Raw genomic sequence first — 22,623 nt, forward strand, 5'->3', positions numbered from 1 at the left:
CACTCCTCTCCAGTTTAAGCCACGTCTACAAATAGAGTGAAGGCCCAGTTCCTAGAATTGCTGCCGCAGGGAAACATTACAGGAACCTGCATATTTTTTTTACATTAATAATAAAAACATACTTTGTTTGCTCTCTCAAGTTGAGCAAGTTCTAAAGGTGTTTGTTCCCTTTAGGCACCCATAGCGTGTAGCGTTGTATGATGCACTTGTGGCTGCTTGCCCTCTGACTCTTGACACTTGTACCCTAGACGGTCAGATACGTCTGACAGCCACCTGCTGGATCTGTGTATCATGGTGTTTCGGGCCTCCTTCTCCAGCGGTAACAAGCTGACCCTGGGCCGACTGATGGCGCACAGCAAGCGAGCGGTGAAGAAGTTTGTGGGGTGTGATGTCATGCTGGAGCCGGGGGAGTACGCGGTGGTGTGCTGCGCGTTTAACCACTGGCAAATGTCAATGTCTGGGCTACCGTCCCCATCACCGTCACTATCACCAGCAACGGGTAAGAGTTAGTAAACCAGGAGTTCTATACCCACTCCACCAGACAAAGCCCAAAAGCTGCATTGAGTTACCAGTCTGATCGCTGTAACAGCAGGGTATTGAGTGACCCTCGAGCATGCCTGGACACATGGTAGGAGTTTTGGTCATAACTTGGGAGGAGTGAGAACAAAAGAGATGAAGAGGGGGAGCAGTAAGGACCAGCCATCATCCAAACCCCCTCCCCACCCCAACACACACATCCTCTCTAACATATTGAACAACTGCTCAGGCAGCGGAAATGACAGCTGTCATTGTGCTGTCCAAACACTCTGACTCGGGTCAACAGACAGAGACTTTTATATAAATAAATACATATTTTATATTTAACGTGCATGATTCTGCATCCTATGAGATTCCAATCTCTGTTGTGCCACTGGGAATATTCAGGGGCAAGTTGCCCTGAATTGTCTCCCCCCCCGTTAAATAACCTTTTCATACCTACTTTAGCCTTTTCTCTGAGCATTATAAGAACCTGCACCGAGTCCCCTCAACCTTCTTCACACCAACAGAAACTATTTCTGCAACTCTTCAAGTTCTTAAGCCTATCCTAGTGAAGGTAGCCATCGATTTGATTTGAGCGAATCGGGCTGTTTGGAGCGACTTTGTATTTTTTAGTCACCTGAAATGTGTTGGGCTAAACAGGCCTTGGGTACATCACCAAGGCCTGCCTTCTGTTCGCTGCTGTACCTACTGTTTCCACTAGAGCCCCTCAGCGAGCTCATTGTCATCAAAACTGTCTTGCACCGTCCCATATCACTCTCAGGTCAGGTTACACATGTGTACAGGACAGAAACAGGCCATTCGGCCCAACAGATCTATGCTGGTCTTTATGCTCCACATGAGCCTCCTCCCATCTTACTTCATCTCACCCTATCAGCATATCCTTCTGTTCCTTTTTCCCTTGTGTGTTTATCCAGCTTCCCCTTAAATGCATCAATGCTGTTCACCTCAACTGCTCCATGCGGTAGCAAGTTCCACATTCTGACCACTCTCTGGGTAAAGAAGTTTCTCCTGAATTCCCTATTGAGTTTATTAGTGACTCTTTTATATTTATGGCCCCTAGTTTTGGGCTCCCCGCAAGTGGAAACATCTTCTCTTCGTCTTTCTGCTCTTTTCTTTTGTCTGTGTGGGTCAGGTAGGTGCATATCCAGGGGCAGATTTGTGCAAAAGCCTACGGAGTAAAACTCACCATAACACCGAGAGAAGTTGCACGTAACCGCTGGATCAGTTTAATTTTAGCGTAGTGTCCTGTGTAACGCCCTATGGGCCTAAAACTCATGCATTCTATTAGACGTTTGTGTTTGGGGTGTTGGTGGTGGGGAACGGAGGGACCCTGAATGTTCTTGTTGCCCAGGGCCCCAAGAATTCTTAATCCGCTCTCTCTTTACCGTAAGAGTCTGGAAGAAAATATAAAATTTAAATCCATGTTTCCATTAGTTTTCATAAATCTCAAATTGCTAACAGATTTGGTGCTCTGATTTAGGATTTGGACCCACCCATTAGACAGTAATATTCAACCCAGTCCTTTGCTACGCTCCAGCCCCACAAAAATCAAACAAGCCAAATCAGAAATATAAACGCAAAAAGGACCGAGTTGCCTGGGCTGGAAGGGCCAGGGTGACTGGACATGGGAGCTGCGTCTGCCCCATGGTCTGCAGTACAATCATTGCTCCACATATTCTCTGATTTACACAGATCTGTACCTCAGCCTCTGGGACAAACGGCCCAAATCAGGCACAGGAGCGTACGTAAAGCGGGTGGGAATAGATCACCTGGCCCATCCAGGTATTGGTGAAACCTCGTGCACCGTTCATGTACCACCCCTCCCCCCGCCCCTCCCAATCGCTCAATCTCCTGAGAAAGGCAAAAACACAGGAAAAGACCTGCCACTGATTCAGGAGAAACGCTGGAAAATTCCTCCCTGACTCCCTAAGGCATTCAGGTAACTTGCCAGTCGCACATAATACCTCACACAGCTAACCAGCACCTTACCCTCTATAACTGGAAGTATCCTCTTCTCTCAGAATCTTGTCAGGTTCCCTTTTATAAAGCAGTAATGACACCGCATTCAGCACACGTCGCCACAGTCTGTTCCAGAGGGCAGTGACCCCTCAAGTAACTTATACAATGAGCCAATGTTAGTGTGTGACTCTAGACACTGAGTGACAGCTGGCCGATCCTGTCCTCCTCTGATGTCAACATGCACACTCTCACTCGCGCCCCCTGTCGCGCGCACTCGCGCCCCCTCACTGGCGCCCCCTGTCGCGCGCACTCGCGCCCCCTCACTGGCGCCCCCTGTCGCGCGCACTCGCGCCCCCTCACTGGCGCCCCCTGTCGCGCGCACTCGCGCCCCCTCACTGGCGCCCCCTGTCGCGCGCACTCGCGCCCCCTCACTGGCGCCCCCTGTCGCGCGCACTCGCGCCCCCTCACTGGCGCCCCCTGTCGCGCGCACTCGCGCCCCCTCACTGGCGCCCCCTGTCGCGCGCACTCGCGCCCCCTCACTGGCGCCCCCTGTCGCGCGCACTCGCGCCCCCTCACTGGCGCCCCCTGTCGCGCTCCAGTTGAGATCACTGGTGATTAGGAGCATCAACCCTGATCATTTTTTTTCTCTTTCTCCCAATTGAGAAGCTATGGGCTTTAGTGTAGAACAGCACCGAGATTGACCAGAGGTAAAGGCAAGATGAGATAAATGAGGCAGCGAGTAGGTGAGCCACGGTTGGGTCTGCTGCTGGTCGCTGGCTCCTGATTCCTCTGCCTCAGATTCCCATTTGGAGTGAGAGGGGGACCATGGTCTCCCTGAAGTAAAGAGTTTGCTGTTTTTAGGTCTGGGAAGGAATGTGTTGGAGTAGGAAACTTGATTTAAATACAGCAAAGATCAGAGAGGAGGGAGGGTGTCCCCCATGGTGTATTTGGAGTCTAGGGACCATAGAAGCTTACAGCACAGAAGGGGACTATTAAGCCCATCATCTATGATGGCTCTTTGTTGGAGTAATCTACAACTAATCCCACTGCCCTGCTCTCTTACTATTTACCTGTATCTTCCTCTACTTCAAATGTTTATCTACTCTTCCCTTAAAAGATACAATGGAGGAGCAAAACAGGAATGAGGCTACAGGTGAGAGCCAATCAGACAGGAAGCTATTTATTTTTGTGTTCTATGAGAACGGCTCCAGGAAAGCTGCCCACATATGGAAGCAGTATCTAAGTCTTAGCAGGATTTGGGCTTCATACAGAGTTGGGATTGTTCGCAGGGAAAGTGTTTGGAACAAAGAAGAGACTGAGCTTCGTGAAGGCAGCTGGAAATGGGACAAGTTCAGTCCAAGATGGGTCGTCTTCAAATTTTAACCCTACCCTGTGAGGGTGTTCACACCTGGGCTCCCATAGCAACAACAGATCGGGACTCGAGGTGGAGGGAATTTGGAGTGCTTGTGGTCTGCTCTTCCATAGAACATTGTGCCAACACAGCACGACCCCACCCCCCCGGTAATACGTCATCTGCATTGATATGGTTTGTTAAAAAGAGACACATTTGATATTAGCTGGTCTATAATCTCTGGGATTTAACATTTTGAGACTTACAGTAAAGTGCCTAGGGGAGTCACTATTGAGCAGCAGTGTGGCCACTGCCTCCTCACCTGTGTGTCTCAGCAGACCTGAAGCCCTGTGTGTCTCAGTCCTGTTAATGGGATGTCTCCGCAGCAAGGAATCAGCATTTCTTCCTTTCCTACCTGTGCTAAATGTTAGCTGTGGCTCTGTGGGCAACTCTCTCGCCTCTGAGTCAGAAGGTCGTGGGTTCAAGCCCCACTCCAGAGACTTGAGCCCATAATCCAGGCCGACACTCCCAGTGCAGTACCGAGGGAGTGCTGCATTGTCAGAGGTGCCGTCTTTCAGATGAGACATTAAACCGAGGCTCTATCTGCCCTCTCAGGTAGATGGAAAAGATTCCGCGGCACTATTTTGAAGAAGAGTAGTGGAGTTCTTCCAGGTGTCCATGCCATAATTAGCCCTCAACCAACATCACTAAAACAGATCATCTGGTCATTTATCTCGTTTTGCTGTTTGTGGGATCTTGCTATGCACAAAATTGACTGCCGCCTTTCCCTACAAAACAACAGTGACTTCACTTCAAAACTACTTCATTGACTGTAAAGCGCTTTGGGACATCCTGAGGACATGAAAGGTGCCATATAAATGCAAGTTCGTTCTTTCTTTGCTCTACAGAGAAATCACAGGGGAGTGTCATTGGATGGGGAACCATGAGTACAGAGCCCCCGTTTCATGCTCCATGGTACAACTTATTGTAGCTCTACTGAGAGTGTCCCCACCATCCAAGATTGTGGCTCTTGGTATATATTAATGAGCAATATTGTTCTCAACTCTTAAGTAGATTACTGATGCAAGTTAAATAGTTATCGGGGCTTGGTAATGGCAGATGGAGTATAATGTGGGTAAATGTGAGGTTATTTGCTTTGGTTGGAAGAATAGAAAAACAGAATATTTTTTAAATGTTGAGAGGTTGAGAAAAATGGACCTATATTCTCTGGAGTTTAGAAGAATGAGAGGTGATCTCATTGAAACATAAGATTTTGAGGGGGCTTGACCGGGTAGATGCTGAGAGGCTGTTTCCCCGGCTGGAGAGTCTAGAACTGGAGGGCATAGTGGCAGGATATGGGGTCGGCCATTTAAGACTGAGATGAGGAATTTCTTCACTCAGAGGGTTGTGAATCTTTCGAATTCTCTACCCCAGAGGGCTGTGGATGCTCAGTCGTTGGGTATATTCAAGACTGAGATGGATAGATTTTTGGACTCTCGGGGAATCAAGGGATACGGGGATCGGGCGGGAAAGTGGAGTTGAGGTTGAAAATCAGCCATGATCTGATTGAATGGCGGAGCAGGCTCGAGGGGCCGTATGGCCTACTCCTGCTCCTATTTCTTATGTCCTTGTGGTAACCAGGAATGATGAAACATCTCACATCAGTAAAGATTTCCTTGTTTGTGGATGTGCTCTTGTTAATATCATGCCCGTAGACCGTCTCAGTGAGCTCCACGAATGATGTACACTGACTTCACTCACGAGGCCTTGTTACCTGCTCCTAGGTGTTTCAAGCCCTACCAGCAGTGGACGATGTATCCCGGACTTCCCTGGACATATCTTGGCCGTGTACAGCTCCAAACCTGTCATGGTGGAACAGGTCAACTCTCAGCCAACCACACTGGCCGATGCAATCATTCTGCTGACTGAGCACAAAGGGGAGAGGCATGAGGTAGGAGAATGCGCTGCAGATAGAAAACATTTCGGGCTGCCCTGCAACAACCGCTGTCTGTGGCCCACACACGTCAGGAAAGTCCCAGGCTCAGTCCCTGGCCTACATTACAACAGTGATCACACTGGCTGTAAAGCGCTTTGGGACGCCCTGAGGACATGAAAGGTGCTATATAAATGCGAGTTCTTTCACTGTCTGTGTTCTACAGTTTGAGCTTTCACTCGTTCTTCAGTTTGAAACAAGTTTGCACTGTTGAATATTTGCTGCAAGGTTCATGTGACCTCTGACCCCTTGCCTTTGAACAGGGTCGTGAGGGGATGACCTGCTATTACTTGACCCACGGCTGGGCGGGGCTCATCGTGGTGGTGGAGAATCGGCATGACAAATATTACTTGCACGTGTCGTGCGACTGTTCCGACAGCTTCAATGTGGTCTCGACTCGCAGTAGCTTGAAAACGACAGACAGCGTTCCACCATTGCACAGGTACAAGTGGAAGGCCAGCCGGCTCGGGAGTCCAGGGGTAGTTCAATCAAGTTATCTGGGTATCTACAGAGCAGGTCCCTGTCAATGCTCCCCCCTCCCCTTACCCCCATCAGTCATCCCTTGTGCTGACTGCCAAGTGTTCTTGTGTTGCTAAGTTGCTGGGGCCAGAGGCCATCCAAGGAGAGAGGGGGGGTGCTGGGATGGGGGAGGGATGGGGGGGAAGAGAAGAGAGGGAGGGAGGGAGGGGAGGGGGGGGGGGGCGGGGAGGGCGGGCTGGTGCCGTTGGGGGGCCGGGGATGGAAGAGAGAGTGGGGCTCGGGGGGGGTGAATGGGGATGGAGTGAGGGTGGAGGTATGGAGGGTGGGGTGAGGGGGAGTGAGGGACTGGTCTGTGAGGCCGGGAATAACTGTCACATCAGATGAGCCGCTGCAGGAAAGCAGAGACGACGAGAGGTGCCCCCGCTCGGTGCGGGTGCCTCTTGCTCTGTGTCCGTGTGTGACACTCTCGCTGACTGTCTCTGTCCTTTCCCCACAGGCAGGTGCTGGTGGTGTTATCACAGCTGGAGGGAAACGCTGGCTTCTCCATCACTCATCGTTTGGCTCATCGCAAAGCGGCCCAAGCCTCTCTGGGGGAGTGGTCCTCCACCAAAGGCACCCACAGCCCCCCCCTCACCGCCGATGTTGCCGGGCTACACAATCCACGGCCCTTGTGACGGTCTCGCCTGCTCCTGCACAATGTCTGCCTGCTGTTGTTGAAAAGTTGTCGAATGATGAGAGACAGACCCCCCCATTGTGCAGCCCCCGGCCTGTTTGTACATTGTTTTTAAAAAGTCGATGCACTGTTCCTGCTGGAGAACATTGCCAGGAGGGGAACCCCATCGCCCACCATTGGGCCCCATTACCTGAGCCAGCCAATGATAGTTCCGCGCTACAAATCCCAGGCTCAGACGCAGTCTAGACGGTATGTCTGGTGAGGATTGATGACTAGAGAAGGGTGGGCACAGAACCAAACCTGAAAAGCTGCAGCAATAGCTTGAAGCTGGCAATGGGGACCTGTACTGGGTTTCCAGGCCTCTGCGAGACCCAGGCCCGTGTACCTCGATATCACAGGAGCCATTGATGTGCTTCACTGCTGCTCCACTACAGACCAGGTTATTCTCTCCAGTGCACCCCAGCCCCCGGTTACGCGCCGGCCCCCCGGCCCCCGGTTACGCGCCGGCCCCCGGTTACGCGCCGGCCCCCGGTTACGCGCCGGCCCCCGGTTACGCGCCGGCCCCCCGGCCCCCGGTTACGCGCCGGCCCCCGGTTACGCGCCGGCCCCCCGGCCCCCGGTTACGCGCCGGCCCCCCGGCCCCCGGTTACGCGCCGGCCCCCCGGCCCCCGGTTACGCGCCGGCCCCCCGGCCCCCGGTTACGCGCCGGCCCCCGGTTACGCGCCGGCCCCCGGTTACGCGCCGGCCCCCCGGCCCCCGGTTACGCGCCGGCCCCCCGGCCCCCGGTTACGCCCCGGCCCCCGGTTACGCCCCGGCCCCCGGTTACGCCCCGGCCCCCGGTTACGCGCCGGCCCCCGGCCATTATTAAAGGGACAGTCTCGATCGTTCTCTCTGTGACTGGACCGGGAGCCTCAGGAAACTTTGCTCAACGACTCCCCCCTCTGCCAACCTCGAATATTACAACCTGATCACCTCTCTCCATTTGCTGAACTGCTTTCAGGTCTCGATAGCCCGATGATGTCTGTCCCACCCCCACCACCGTGCCTCCTGACACTGCACAACAAACAACAGGGGCAATTAGGGATGGGCAATAAATGCTGGCCTTGCTGGCGACGCCCACATCCCATGAACGAATTTTTTAAAAAACCACACAGATCCAATGCAACAAATATACTAAATCAGGACCCTGGTAGATTTCTATCTTTTACTTGAGAACTAATATTTTTTCCCAATGTTTTATTAAAGTATTGCATACCTGGCATTTCAGTGCAGGATTGTGGTGCTGGGGATATTATCAGGGCTGTGATCACTGCCCATCCAAACTGAACCCCTCAGATGGCCTGTGGTATCTGCTGTGCGAGCCCTTCCATCTCCCCTGTACACAGTCTGTTGCCTGTTTCTGCATGGAGAGCCTGGTTAAACTCTGGCATCATTGAGAAACTTAACAGTTCAAATCTGAATTGTGAGACTCCAATTCCCACACTTGTTGGAGGCGGATCAGATCCCACTTGCCTTCAGTTTGTTTTTTGGGCATTTAGGGCAACCTGGGGCCTGTGATGAGGGCTAGATTGTCTCTGTGAAGGCTTTAACCATTCAAATGACAGACTGGGAGAGAAGAGGAGGAGGGGTGTCAGTGAGTTAGTGTCAGGCTGGGAGGGGGGGGCAGTGAGTTAGTGTCAGGCTGGGAGGGGGGGGGCAGTGAGTTAGTGTCAGGCTGGGAGGGGGGGGCAGTGAGTTAGGGTCAGGCTGGGAGGGGGGGGCAGTGAGTTAGTGTCAGGCTGGGAGGGGGGGGCAGTGAGTTAGTGTCAGGCTGGGGGGGGGGGCAGTGAGTTAGTGTCAGGCTGGGGGGGGGGGCAGTGAGTTAGTGTCAGGCTGGGAGGGGTGTCAGTGAGTTAGTGTCAGGCTGGGGGGGGGGGCAGTGAGTTAGTGTCAGGCTGGGAGGGGTGTCAGTGAGTTAGTGTCAGGCTGGGGGGGGGGGCAGTGAGTTAGGGTCAGGCTGTGGGGGGGGGGCAGTGAGTTAGTGTCAGGCTGTGGGGGGGGGGCAGTGAGTTAGTGTCAGGCTGTGGGGGGGGGGCAGTGAGTTAGTGTCAGGCTGGGAGGGGGGGGGCAGTGAGTTAGTGTCAGGCTGGGAGGGGGGGGCAGTGAGTTAGGGTCAGGCTGTGGGGGGGGGGGGCAGTGAGTTAGTGTCAGGCTGGGAGGGGGGGGCAGTGAGTTAGGGTCAGGCTGTGGGGGGGGGGCAGTGAGTTAGTGTCAGGCTGGGAGGGGGGGGCAGTGAGTTAGTGTCAGGCTGGGAGGGGGGGGGCAGTGAGTTAGGGTCAGGCTGTGGGGGGGGGGGCAGTGAGTTAGGGTCAGGCTGTGGGGGGGGGGGCAGTGAGTTAGGGTCAGGCTGTGGGGGGGGGGGGCAGTGAGTTAGTGTCAGGCTGTGGGGGAGGGGGGGCAGTGAGTTAGGGTCAGGCTGTGGGGGGGGGGGGGCAGTGAGTTAGGGTCAGGCTGTGGGGGGGGGGGGCAGTGAGTTAGGGTCAGGCTGTGGGGGGGGGGGGCAGTGAGTTAGGGTCAGGCTGTGGGGGGGGGGGGCAGTGAGTTAGGGTCAGGCTGTGGGGGGGGGGGGCAGTGAGTTAGTGTCAGGCTGTGGGGGGGGGGGGGGCAGTGAGTTAGGGTCAGGCTGTGGGGGGGGGGGCAGTGAGTTAGGGTCAGGCTGTGGGGGGGGGGGGGCAGTGAGTTAGGGTCAGGCTGTGGGGGGGGGGGGGCAGTGAGTTAGGGTCAGGCTGTGGGGGGGGGGGGCAGTGAGTTAGGGTCAGGCTGTGGGGGGGGGGGGCAGTGAGTTAGGGTCAGGCTGTGGGGGGGGGGGGCAGTGAGTTAGGGTCAGGCTGTGGGGGGGGGGGGGCAGTGAGTTAGTGTCAGGCTGTGGGGGAGGGGGGGGTGTCGGTGAGTTAGGGTCAGGCTGTGGGGGGGGGGGGGCAGTGAGTTAGGGTCAGGCTGTGGGGGGGGGGGGCAGTGAGTTAGGGTCAGGCTGTGGGGGGGGGGGGCAGTGAGTTAGTGTCAGGCTGTGGGGGAGGGGGGGGTGTCGGTGAGTTAGTGTCAGGCTGTGGGGGGGGGGGGCAGTGAGTTAGTGTCAGGCTGTGGGAGGGGGGGGCAGTGAGTTAGGGTCAGGCTGTGGGGGGGGGGGGCAGTGAGTTAGGGTCAGGCTGGGAGGGGAGGAGGTCAGTGCGCCAGGTTCAGGAACGTACAGCTAACCTCGATCTGTGAGATCAGTCCTCAGGTTACTAGAATGATTCAGGTTATAAAGACTCACTGTGCTTTTCTGTAGTTCTGAGGTTAGTGTAAACCTGTTGATAAAGTCCTGTTAATCCTGAATAGTGTCACATGCAAACACTGAGCCACATACAGGAGAACAGCCAGTTTAAAGTAACCTCATCTAACCTAACATGTAATGTAATAAAGTGTCTACATTTGACATTGAGATGGAGTTTTGCCCTGGGATCTGGGATGTTGGGTGGGTTGGGGGTTGTACGGTCTGCGTTGTAAATCTGAACCTGCCTTTGTTTAGTTTGTAATTCCTATGATTGTGGAGAGTGACCCTTTTTAAACAAACCTCCGTCCGATAATTCTCTGAACCGCAAGAATGGGGAAAATTGATCCGTGTGTCTGGATTTCCTTGTAACCGAGGCCACTGGTCACAGAAACACAAGCGGATTGGTGGGATGTGAATCCCAAATCCCCAGTGAAATCCTGTAATCCCATGAAATAATCACAGTATTCAGTCACAGTGTGACCCTGTTATAAACAGAGCGAATTATGGAATGGGATCGCCAAAAACACTGGAACAAATCCTGGAGTGTCTCGGAATAGACAGACCGACCTGTTCACTGACTGTAACCGTTGAATCTGGTTATAAATGCTGATTCCCCTTACAGTAATTAATTAAAAGGTGAGACTTTCACAGTAACTTTTACTGATTTTATTTTTAAAAGGAGCATTTTTTTTTAAAAGAAAGTTCACATTTTATAACCCAGTACAGTAACCGGGAATGAGTTCCTGTGACAGCTTACAGTCTCAGACCCACAAGGTAATACATTCAACACCTCCCCTCACCCTCTGCCCCGTCTTTCACACACAGCAAAAATAAATCAAATCCTGCAAACAGTGACTCCCAGAATCACCTGCCATCACTTGCAGAACGAATACCTTCTATCTCCAACCTCTGACTTCCTGAGCCTGGTCCTTCTCCTCTTTACTCCTCTCCCTCTTCCCCCTCCTCTCTCCCTCTTCCCCCTCCTCTCTCCCTCTTCCCCCTCCTCTCTCCCTCTTCCCCCTCCTCTCTCCCTCTTCCCCCTCCTCTCTCCCTCTTCCCCCTCCTCTCTCCCTCTTCCCCCTCCTCTCTCCCTCTTCCCCCTCCCCTCCTCTCTCTTCCACCATCTCCCTCTCCCTCTCTAGCGCGCACGCTCTCTCTCTCCAGTGTGCCCTCTCTTTCCAGCGCGCTCTCTCTCTCTCTCTCTCTCCCTCCCTCTCCAGCGCTCCCTCCCTCTTCTCCCTCTCCCTCTCTCTCCCTCCCTCTCCCTCTCCCTCTCTCTCTCTCTCCCCCTCTCCAGCACGTGCTCTCTCTCTCTCTCTCTCTCTCCCTCTCTCCAGCGCGCGCTCTCTCTCTCTCTCCCTCCCTCTCCAGCGCTCCCTCCCTCTTCTCCCTCTCCCTCTCTCTCTCCCTCCCTCTCTCCCTCTCCAGCGCGCGCTCTCTCTCTCTCGCTCTCCATCGGGGTCAGACGATGGAGAAAGCTGAGCCAGCACACAATGCTCTGCATTGACTGTGGGACGAGAGTAAACTCCCAAGCCTGTGACTACTGTCTTCTAAAACTGGAATAGTAGAAAGTGTCATATGGAGAATTTTATTGATTTTAGAGTCTATATATATATATAAATATAAATAAATAAAAATATATATATATATATGTATCATGTAGTTTGAAAAATCTCAGGTTCCAATGGACCAAATAAATTTTGTTTTTTAATTACATGACTGGTGAACTTTGTCCTGAGTGTGTGTACTGATTATATATAGAACAATAGGCAGCCGATGCGAATGGTATTCCAGGTTGGTTCGGAGCCAGTAATTCCAGGAAGATTGAGGATCCGGATCTCACACTCGGAAACAGATCTCATCTGTTCCCTGGTCTATGCGATCACTTGCAGAACTAACAATCTCTTTCCCCAACCTCCGACTCTAATTTTTCTCTTGCGCTGAATCTCCCTGGGCTACATAAGGCCCCCCCTCCCCCGGTACTTCACCCCTTCACCCGAATGGCCTTCACGTGTGAGTGTGAGCAGGCTATTTGACTTCTGGGGGCAGCATAGCAGTAAAGCATCACTGAACCATATCTGTAGCTGGGATTTGTCCTGTGCCTTTAATGTCCTTGGTCCCAACATGGCAAGTCTGTGATTAATCTGAGAATATGAAAGATAAATAAAGCAACAAAAAATGAATGGAGGGACCTGGGTTCCAAACCAGCCTGGACGTATGGGGTGAATCTCTGCACTGTGCTGGTCGTAACAGTCAGAGGTGAGATTGAACAGCCCAGTTCCCAGCGGCCATGAACACACAGCACAAAACTGCCAATCTCACTCAGGCTTGTTGTGGGAAATGTCACCCTGCTACAAGATGGGGCAACTCTTGTGGAGGTGAGGCTGACGCATTTTTCAGTCAAAGCAGCGGGAACCTTTACTCTGCATCTAACTGTGCTGACACTCACCTTGGGGAGTGCTTGATGCTTGAAAGCAAAGGTGTTCCCCTCCCAGCACTGACATCCCTCCCCTCGACGAGAACAAATGTTTTTTAATTGGGGGAGAAAAGAACAATGAATAAAACATAGTCGGAGGAAACGTGCTTCTTGAAGTACTTTTACCCCGGTGGCTCTCCGCTGTTGGCTGCACTCGTAGATATAAATCACCTTTTAATTATTCATTCTTGGATGCGGACAAGGCCAGCATTTATTGCCCATCCCTAATTGCCCCTTGAGAAGGTGGTGGTGAGCCGCCTTCTTGAACCGCTGCAGTCCGTGTGGTGAAGGTTCTCCCACTGTGCTGTTAGGAAGGGAGTTCCAGGATTTTGACCCAGCGACGATGAAGGAACGGCGATATATTTCCAAGTCGGGATGGTGTGTGACTTGGAGGTGATGGTGTTCCCATGACATCGCTACTTTTGCCCTTCTGGTTGGTAGAGGTCACAGAGGAGGGAGGTGCTGTGGAAATAACTTTGGTGAGTTGCTGCAGGGAATTGAATGAAGGGGGAGGGGGATTAGCTGCCTGTTCATGTAAACAAAACAAAATAACCCCTTATAATAATCACAGTTCATCCTAGCAAAGGCCCTTTATAATTGGCTCTGTTGGTAACACACTGACCTTTGAACCAGAAGGTTGTGAGTTCAAGCCCCACTCCAGGACCTGAGCGGGGATTTCTCCTGGTATCTCCTCCCTCAGCCAACACCACCAAAAACAAATTCACTAATCGTTCATCTTGTTGCTGTTTGTGGGACCTTGCTGTGCTTTGGAACATCCTGAGGATATGAAAAGCATTATTTTACATTGACCATATTATCACGGATCAATTTCTTTTGACCTGCTGAACCAGGTAAACTTTATTAGAGTCCCTGCTCCCATTTAATTTTGGCAGAAGGTGTCAACAAATGACATAGTTACATAGAATGTACAGCGCAGAAACCGGCCCTGTGCCGCTGTTTATGCTCCACACGAGCCTCCTCCTTCCCCTCTCCATCGAAACCTTGCAGCATATACTTCTATTCCTTTCTCTCTCATGTGTTTACCTAACAATATTGCAGCTTGCAATATTGTTAGGTAAACACATGGGGGGGTTGGAGGGGAGTCCTGATCAGGTTTAAATCCCCAGCGTTGATCACCACGCCTGCTCATCACTTCCCCTCCACTGGAGGGCGCAGTCTGCGGCAGCCTTCGCCAGGCTGTGTGCCCTCCGGTCCAGCAGGGGTCCTCAGCGCCCGGCGTCTGACTCCGGTCGGGAGGCGGGTCGCCTCTTGAATCTGCGTTGTGATTGTTAGCGGCGGCTTCTGCCCTTTGACCCGCTCGTACCCTTGACACCGCGCGCGGCGCCCGGATATTCCCGGAGAGCGGAGCCCGGCAACCGGTAACCGGGCAACGGGCAAAGGGCAAAGGGCATGGTGAGTGAGGGGGAGTGAGTGAGGGGGGGAGTGAGGGAGGGGGGAATAGGGAGGAGGGGGGAATGAGGGAGGGGGGGAATGAGGGGGAGGGGGGGGGGAATCAGGGGGGGGGGGGGGGAATGAGGGGTGAGGGTGAGGGGATGGGTGAGGGGGGACCAGGTAGGGGAGGGTTCCCTGCCCCCTGCCCCCTGCCCCCTGCCCCCTGCCCCCGATTTCTATCCACACGGTCCGGTTGAGCTGATGGCGGGGCCTCCCCTTCCTGTGAGTTCCTTATCTCGGCCCTGCCGCCAGGAACTACAATCATCTCCAGCAGAGGTGACTCTCCCCTGGGGGTGGGGGACGGTGACACTCTCTTCCCCTGGGGGTGGGGGACGGTGACACTCTCTTCCCCTGGGGGTGGGGGACGGTGACACTCTCTTCCCCTGGGGGTGGGGGACGGTGACACTCTCTTCCCCTGGGGGTGGGGGACGGTGACACTCTCTTCCCCTGGGGGTGGGGGACGGTGACACTCTCTTCCCCTGGGGGTGGGGGACGGTGACACTCTCTTCCCCTGGGGGTGGGGGACGGTGACACTCTCTTCCCCTGGGGGTGGGGGACGGTGACACTCTCTTCCCCTGGGGGTGGGGGACGGTGACACTCTCTTCCCCTGGGGGTGGGGGACGGTGACACTCCCCTGTGGGTGGGGTGATAAATGCCCACCATTCTCCCTCCGGTGATAGCCCCATGAGATGGTTCTCTAATTGGTCTCTGATCCCTGGGGTTGTTTTAATTACTGACGGCCAGTTTTGCACCAAGATATATCAATACTTGCAGTCAAAAATGTGTTTGTGTATCTGCCTAGGTGGATACAAATTGTCTTTTCTGACCCTGATTGTGATTGGCTGAGAGTTAAACAAAATTTTAAAAACTGCCTGCATACTAACACAACAACTTGCATTTATATAGCACCTTTAATGTAGTAAAACATCCCAAGGTGCTTCACAGGAGCGCAAATCAGACAAAATTTGACACCGAGCCGCATAAGGAGATATTAGGAAAGGTGATCAAAAGCTTGGTCAAAGAGGCAGGTTTTAAGGAGCATCTTAAAGAAAGAAAGAGGTTTAGGGAGGGAATTCCAGAGCTTAGGGCCTAGGCAGCTGAAGGCACGGCCGCCAATGGTGGAGTGATTAAAATCGAGGATACAGAAGAGTCAAGAATTGTAGGAGTGCTGAGATCTTGGAGGGGGAGGTTATAGAGATAGGGACAACAGAAACATTCTGTGTGACCCATGTTAGTAAAATATTGAAATGCAGGTGAGCAAAAGCGAAAAACAGACAAGCTGTTGCAGCTAATTTCCAAATGCCAGGGGGTGTTAGGTGAGCTGTTGGCCAGGGGCTGGGATCTAACTGACTGACTGACTGTCTGTCTGTCTTCTCTCTGCAGGCCAAGTACTTGGCTCAGATCATCATCGTGGGAGCCCAAGTGGTCGGGAGAGCGTTCGCTCGAGCAGTGAGGCAGGAATATGCTGGTGAGCGCTCGGAGAGGCTGGCATTTGGATTAAAGCGGGGGTGTCCACTGTAATCTGTTTTAGTGATGTTGGTTGAGGGATAAATATTGGCCAGGACACCAGTGAGAACGCCCCTGCTCCTCTTCGAATAATGCCATGGGATCTTTTACGTCCACCTGAGAGGGCAGACGGAGTTCAACGCCATCCGAAAGATGGCACCTCCAACAGTGCAGCACTCCCTCAGTACTGCACTGGAAGTGTCAGCCTAGATTTTGTGCTCTAGTCTCTGGAGTGGGACTCCAACCCACGACCTTCTGACTCAGAGGTGGGAGTGCTGTCCACTGAGCCAAGCTGACACTGACGGGTTAGGGTTTTGGATGGCGACCCTTCGTCAGAACTCCACATACACATTGATTGTAGTTAGCAGTAATTGTACTATTTGGGGTGGGGCAGTGAGATGGTACTTATATGTTTTATTATAAAAGCGAGAAAGCCAATAACGAGAAAAATGATCAGCCATCAGTCCTGCTGACATCTCATAATCAGAGAAGCATACTACACAGGAGGAGACCATTCGGCCCATCGTGCCTGTGCCAGCTCTTTGAAAGAGCTATCCAATTAGTCCCACTCCCCTGCTCATTCCCCAAAGCCCTGCAAATTTTTCCTTTTCAAATATATATCCAGTTCCCTTTTAAAAGTTACTATTGAACCTGCTGATTGTAAGTGAGAGGTTATTGTAATGCCGATCAGTTTAATGGGGCCTGTTCCCTCCCTGTTTACCTCCAGCGAGCCGAGCAGCAGCGGAGGCTCGAGGACGAGCTGGGCGACAATCGGCCGCAGCCTCCAGCATCTCCGGGATGTCGCTGCAGGAAGCACAGCAGATTCTTAACGTCGGGAAGCTCCGTTCAGAGGACATCCAGCAGGTAGGGTCTTTGAGACAGTTATTGGTAACTTAGGATACCAGGTGACACTCTGATCTTGTCCAAACGCTGTATTATTTGCCACTACAACTACAACATGGAGCACAAAGGTGTAGTGAGAGAGAGAGAAACTTGCATTTTATTTAGCACCTTAGGACATCCTGGGGACGTTCTCAAAGTGCCAATGAAGTACTTTAGAAGTGTAGTCACTGTTGTAAAGTAGGAAATGTGGCAACCAATTTGCACACAGCAAGATCCCACAAACAGCAAATGAATGACCAGATAATCTAGTTATTGGTGATGTTGGTTGAGGGATAAATATTGGTCAGGACACCAGGGAGAACTCCCAGCTCTGGAATATGGGATTAGATTAGACAGGGCTTGATGGCCGCCGCGGACACGATGGGCCAAAGGGCCTCTATCCGTGCTGTATAACTCTATGACTCTATGACTATGACTCTTGTTCGTATAGTGGCCATGAGATCTTTTACACCCACTTGAACAGGCAAATGGGGTTTTGGTTTATCGTCTCATCGGACAGACGGCACCTTCTCCAGTACTGCATTGGGAGTGTCAGCAAGTTTAACTTCTCCATGAGTTGCTGATACTAATTCTGAGTTACTCATCCACCAAATGCTCAGATGATTCATAATAAAACTACACGTAGATTGGATAATCCTTCAGTAAATGAATCCAAGATTCACTGGTCCGTGGTCAATGCACGAGGGAGATTAGCAGAGAGACAGAGATAGTCGACTGGAACTCTACATTGGGCACTGTTACTCACGACCAAATAGTCTGCAGTAAAGGCATTTCCAATGGTCAGTCCTTTATCTGTGTAAAGTACAAGTCTGAATTGAGGTGCAGGTGAGTGGAACAGAGGTTATATTGACCACGAACCCAGCTGGACCAACTGGTAACTCCCCCCAAGCTCAGGCAACCAGAGAACGGCAGAGTACTGTCACTTTAAACCGGCTCCTGATTAGAACTGGAGTATTGGTGAGGGGGAGAGAAGCAGAGGTAGGGATTCCAGCTGCTAACAGGGTGTCTGGTGCAGGGAGATGGTCCTTATCTGTTCATGAGTCATCCACCTGGCTTGTGGGGGTGTTAACTATAACACACGGCAGGTCCTGATGTAACCCTCGCCAGTGCCCCTCTGTTTTGTAATGTCCTGTCCTCTTGCCTTGGTAGAAATTCTAACCATTATTTTTTTTCTCCCCCTTCATTGCAAACAGAACTACGAGCATTTATTCAAAGTCAACGACAAGTCAGTGGGAGGATCGTTCTACCTGCAGTCTAAGGTGAGAGTTTCCACTTTACATCGTTCTACCTGCAGCATCGACCGAATCTCGGGATTTCCCCTGGAGTCGATCAGACCTTGAAGTCTGTAAAAGACGACAATCTTGTTTGATTTTAAATCCTCAGCTGACAGTAATATCCATCCCTCCTCTCAAAAGCTGTAAGATTATAAATCCCAAAGGATGATATCGAAGGAATCACAGCAATTAGCTGTAATTAATTGCTCTAATTAATTAATTGCTAATGTTTTAGGGATTTGTTGTCCACTTTCTGTCTGAACATACGCAGATTTGAGTCTTGCTTTTTGACCTCCTGCGGTGATTGACTGTACTGCGTGGTGTGGTTCTGAGTCCCATAGGCCAGGCGGTGACCGGATTTGATCCCTGGACTGCCCTGAATTAACTGGTCTTAGATAGGCCGGCCTTGGCTGAGAAGGGGAAACCATCTAGGGTTCTTGATGCTGTTTGTTATCCAGTGACTTGCGGTGAGCGCAGGGTCGACTGTGATGCCCCCCGTGGTCGAATGGCCTGCTGACAATCACTGTCGCAGCTCCCGTTTTCGTGATGTATGAGAGGATCACTAGAGCCCACGCAGCAACACGCCAGAACGAGTCATCACTTCGAGACAAGAACATAAGAAATAGGAGCAGGAGTAGGCCTTACCGCCTCGCGAGCCTGCTCCGCCATTCATTAAGATCATGGCTGATCTTTGGTCTCAACTCCACTTTCCCGCCCGATCCCCGTATCCCTTGATTCCCCTAGAGGCCAAAAATCTATCCATCTCAGCCTTGAATATAATCAATAACTCAGCATCCACAGCCCTCTGGGGTAGAGAATTCCAAAGATTCACAGCCCTCTGCATGAAGAAATTCCTCCTCATCTCAGTCTTAAATGGCCGACCCCTTATCCTGCGACTATGCCCCCTAGTTCTAGACTCTCCAGCTGAGGGAAACAACCTCTCAGCATCTACCCTGTCAAGCCCCCTCAGAATCTTATATGTTTCAATTAGATCACTTCTAAACTCCAGAGAGTATAGGCCCATTCTACTCAACCTCCTCAAAGGACAACCCTCTCATCCCAGGAATTAATCTAATGAACCTTCATTGCACCCCCTCTAAGGCAAGTATATCCTTCCTTAGATAAGGAGACCAAAACTGTACACAGTACTCCAGGTGAGGTCTCACCAAAGCCCTGTACAATTGTAGTAAGACTTCCTTTCTCTTGTACTCCAACCCCCTTACAATAAAGGCCGACATGCCATTTGCTTTCCTAATTGCCTGCTGTACCTGCATGCTAACTTTTTGTGTTTCTTGTACCAGGACACCCAAGTCTCTCTGAACACCAACATTTAATAGTTTCTCACCATTTAAAACATATTCTGTTTTTCTATTCTTCCTACCAAAGTGAATAACCTCACATTTCCCCACATTATACTCCATCTGCCACCTTCTTGCCCACTCACTTAATCTGTCTATATCCCTTTGCAGACTCTGTGTCCTCCTCACAGCTTACTTTCCCACCTAGCTTTGTATCAGCAGCAAACTTGGATACATTACATTCGGTCCCTTCATCTAAGTCATTAATATAGATTGTAAATAGCTGAGGCCCAAGCACCGATCCTTGCGGCACTCCACTAGTTACAACCTGCCAACCTGAAAATGACCCGTTTATTCCTACTCTCTGTTTTCTGTCCTTTAACCAATCCTTTCTTCATGCTAATATATTATCCCCAACCCCATGAGCCCTTACCTTGTGTAACAACTTTTATGTGGCACCTTATCGAATGTCTTTTGAAAATCTAAATATACAACATCCACTGGTTCCCCTTTATCTACCCTGCTAGTTACACCCTCAAAAAAACTAATAAATTTGTCAAACACGATTTCCCTTTCATAAAACCATGTTGACTCTGCCTAATCATATGATTTTCTAAGTGCCCTGTTACAAAGATCAGCTCTTGTCACCGTCACTGGAAAGTTCCATTTCTGGCGTGCAAAATAAATCTAGCATATAGAATCATAGAAAGTTTACGGCATTGAGGGAGGCCATTTGGCCCATCGTGTCTGCACCGGCCGAAAATAATCCCACCTTCCAGCACTTGATCCGTAGACTTGTGGGTTTCGGCACTTCAGGTTCACATCCAGGTACTTTTTAAATGTGATGAGGGTTTCTGCCTCTCCCACCCAACAGGAGCTTTAAATTTAATTAAACAGGTTGAATATCAGCCATGGTCCCTGGTGCGGCGGCGGCCTCTCCCCGGTGCGGCCTCTCCCCGGTGCGGCGGCGGCCTCTCCCCGGTGCGGCCTCTCCCCGGTGCGGCCTCTCCCCGGTGCGGCGGCGGCCTCTCCCCGGTGCGGCGGCGGCCTCTCCCCGGTGCGGCGGCGGCCTCTCCCCGGTGCGGCGGCGGCCTCTCCCCGGTGCGGCGGCGGCCTCTCCCCGGTGCGGCGGCGGCCTCTCCCCGGTGCGGCGGCGGCCTCTCCCCGGTGCGGCGGCGGCCTCTCCCCGGTGCGGCGGCGGCCTCTCCCCGGTGCGGCGGCGGCCTCTCCCCGGTGCGGCGGCGGCCTCTCCCCGGTGCGGCGGCGGCCTCTCCCCGGTGCAATTGTCCTCTGAAGCTGTTTAAATTTGCCAACATAGTGGGATTCTACTCAGATTTTCCCCTCCCTTTCCCTTATCACCCCCCACTCTTCGTCCATCCTTTTTTGGCGATGGGTGCTGAGGATCAGGAGGCTCTGATTGCTGCCACATTCAATGCTCCTACTTTGACCAGAGGCCTTCTGACTGAGAGCCCTGGCTTTTCAGCTCACCCTTATACAGTCTACTCCTGAAATGGGACAGCAACTTCAAACAGTTTGTTGGTTCCTCAGCTTGGTAGGGAGTGCTTTTATGTGTTTTCAATTACACATTAATTTTTTTAACATCTGTAATTGCACTCGTGCTTGGGACTGGTTTTAGTGTGCCTTCCTTGAACTTGGTGTTAGGGCTCCGTGTTACACAACTAAACAGTTTGGACTCCACTGATTTTGACCCACTTGTGAGTCACTTCTACTGAGGCTGAAGCTCAAAGAATCGGGAAAGAGGAGGAGGGGGTCAGTCTGTGTCATTATCGGTTTGATTTCTTAATTAAACAAATGCAGAACTCGAGCAGAGGTGATGAATTTCAGTTTTGTTCATTTTAATCCCGTGTCTCAAATTCCTTCAAACTCGGATAATAATCAGTCTGTATGGATAATCAGTTTTTTTTTACAGTTATCTATTATCCCCCACTTGAGGAAACATTTTGTGGAACTTTCCGAGGGGATTTAGTGGGTGGGGTAGAATCTGTGATAGGTTAGATTGTACAGGATCTGTGGGAGACGCAGCACAGATGAGCCAATGAATTTGTTCTTGAGCCTCAAATACTGAGTGACCCAGCCAGCCCTGGGTCACTTCAAAACTTTGCTTTTCTTACAAACGTGGAAACACGCACTGTAATCCTTCGCAAAAATCTAGTATCTTTACATTTTTTAAAGTGAATCTTGGCTGTTGTCAGGTGGTGAGAGCAAAGGAGAGACTCGAGGAGGAGCTGCACATCGAAGAAATGGATCAAGCAAGAAAGGAACAGACGAAACAGTCGGAGACATGACTGTCAGACACCTGCACTTTCACCTTTTGTTTAGTTCTGTCTTCATGACTGTATAAATTATATGTGGAAAATCAAATGAGTTCAGTCCTTGATTGAATGGGGTTAGGTGCCAGATCTGGGGTATAGCGCCAGATGGAGGGACTGAGGGTAGGTACCAGATCTGGGGTATAGCGCCAGATGGAGGGACTGAGGGTAGGTACCAGATCTGGGGTATAGCGCCAGATGGAGGGACTGAGGGTAGGTACCAGATCTGGGGTATAGCGCCAGATGGAGGGACTGAGGGTAGGTACCAGATCTGGGGTATAGCGCCAGATGGAGGGACTGAGGGTAGGTACCAGATCTGGGGTATAGCGCCAGATGGAGGGACTGAGGGTGGGTATCAGATCTGGGGTATAGCGCCAGATGGAGGGACTGAGGGTGGGTACCAGATCTGGGGTATAGCGCCAGATGGAGGGACTGAGGGTAGGTACCAGATCTGGGGTATAGCGCTAGATTGAGAGAGCGAGAGTAGGTATCAGATCTGGGGTATTGTACTAGATTGCTGGCTTCCCCTGGAGCTGGACAAGCTTTGGAACAGTTGTGAATCATTAACTTTGGGGCTGATGTGGATTTGCTTGTGGAAGTTGGCTCCGTTTGACCTCATGAACCTCCCCCGGTCCCCACACTGACTTGCATTGAATGTGCAGGTCAGAATAAGTCTCTCCCGTAAATATTAATCAGCCGGGGTTACTTTCTATTTTATGTGACCAGTTATGTGTTTCTTATGGGATGTGACTCAGAAATGGAATTTACTTTGCTCTGCAGACACTTTCTGTCTTTGTGCCAAATAATGTAACTGGGCCCTGGGCTCAAGTCTATATATTTTTTAAATGGCCCTCTCTAGTCTCGCCCCTCACAGTGGACTGTAAAGGGACTTAGTGCAGCTGCACACCGAGTAAAAATTCATTTGTTTTAATTTTTTTAAAAATCTAATGTAATTTTAAAAGAACGTGTAATTGATTAAAAATAAAAACCTAACTGTAGCAATTTGCTCCTTGCTTCTGGAGAAAGCAGTAACGTAAGAACATTAAAAAAAAGGAGGGTGCCATTCGACCCCTCGAGCCTGCTCCGCCATCTAATC

General features: G+C 51.5%; 2 protein-coding genes across 4 annotated transcripts in view; both read left to right on the plus strand.

The window, feature by feature from the left end:
* Positions 1–7,626, plus strand: part of capn15 (calpain 15) — a 251,189-nt gene extending 243,563 nt beyond the window's left edge. For all 3 annotated transcript variants that reach the window (XM_068003574.1, XM_068003576.1, XM_068003575.1), the window contains 4 exons: positions 249–499; positions 5,635–5,801; positions 6,107–6,285; positions 6,820–7,626. In XM_068003574.1, coding sequence (XP_067859675.1) covers positions 249–499; positions 5,635–5,801; positions 6,107–6,285; positions 6,820–6,997 — 775 coding nt within the window. In that variant the 3' untranslated portion in view covers positions 6,998–7,626. The remainder of the gene's footprint in view (positions 1–248; positions 500–5,634; positions 5,802–6,106; positions 6,286–6,819) is intronic.
* A 6,435-nt stretch (positions 7,627–14,061) lies between these two features.
* On the plus strand, positions 14,062–21,579 carry pam16 (presequence translocase associated motor 16). Its single transcript, XM_068003578.1, has 5 exons — positions 14,062–14,177; positions 15,600–15,684; positions 16,450–16,586; positions 17,819–17,884; positions 21,411–21,579. The coding sequence occupies exons 1-5, from the start codon at positions 14,175–14,177 to the stop codon at positions 21,501–21,503; spliced, it is 384 nt and encodes a 127-aa protein (XP_067859679.1). The 5' UTR covers positions 14,062–14,174; the 3' UTR covers positions 21,504–21,579.
* Positions 21,580–22,623: the final 1,044 nt, after the last annotated feature.

This window comes from Heptranchias perlo, chromosome 22, assembly GCF_035084215.1.
Source record: "Heptranchias perlo isolate sHepPer1 chromosome 22, sHepPer1.hap1, whole genome shotgun sequence".
Taxonomy (NCBI): Eukaryota; Metazoa; Chordata; class Chondrichthyes; order Hexanchiformes; family Hexanchidae; genus Heptranchias; species Heptranchias perlo.

Bases quoted from the DNA above. Each gene is read 5' to 3' on its own strand.
- pam16 (XM_068003578.1), top strand. The intron at 15,685-16,449 runs GTGAGCGCTCGG...GTTTACCTCCAG, and splicing joins AGTGAGGCAGGAATATGCTG to CGAGCCGAGCAGCAGCGGAG. The intron at 16,587-17,818 runs GTAGGGTCTTTG...CATTGCAAACAG, and splicing joins GTTCAGAGGACATCCAGCAG to AACTACGAGCATTTATTCAA.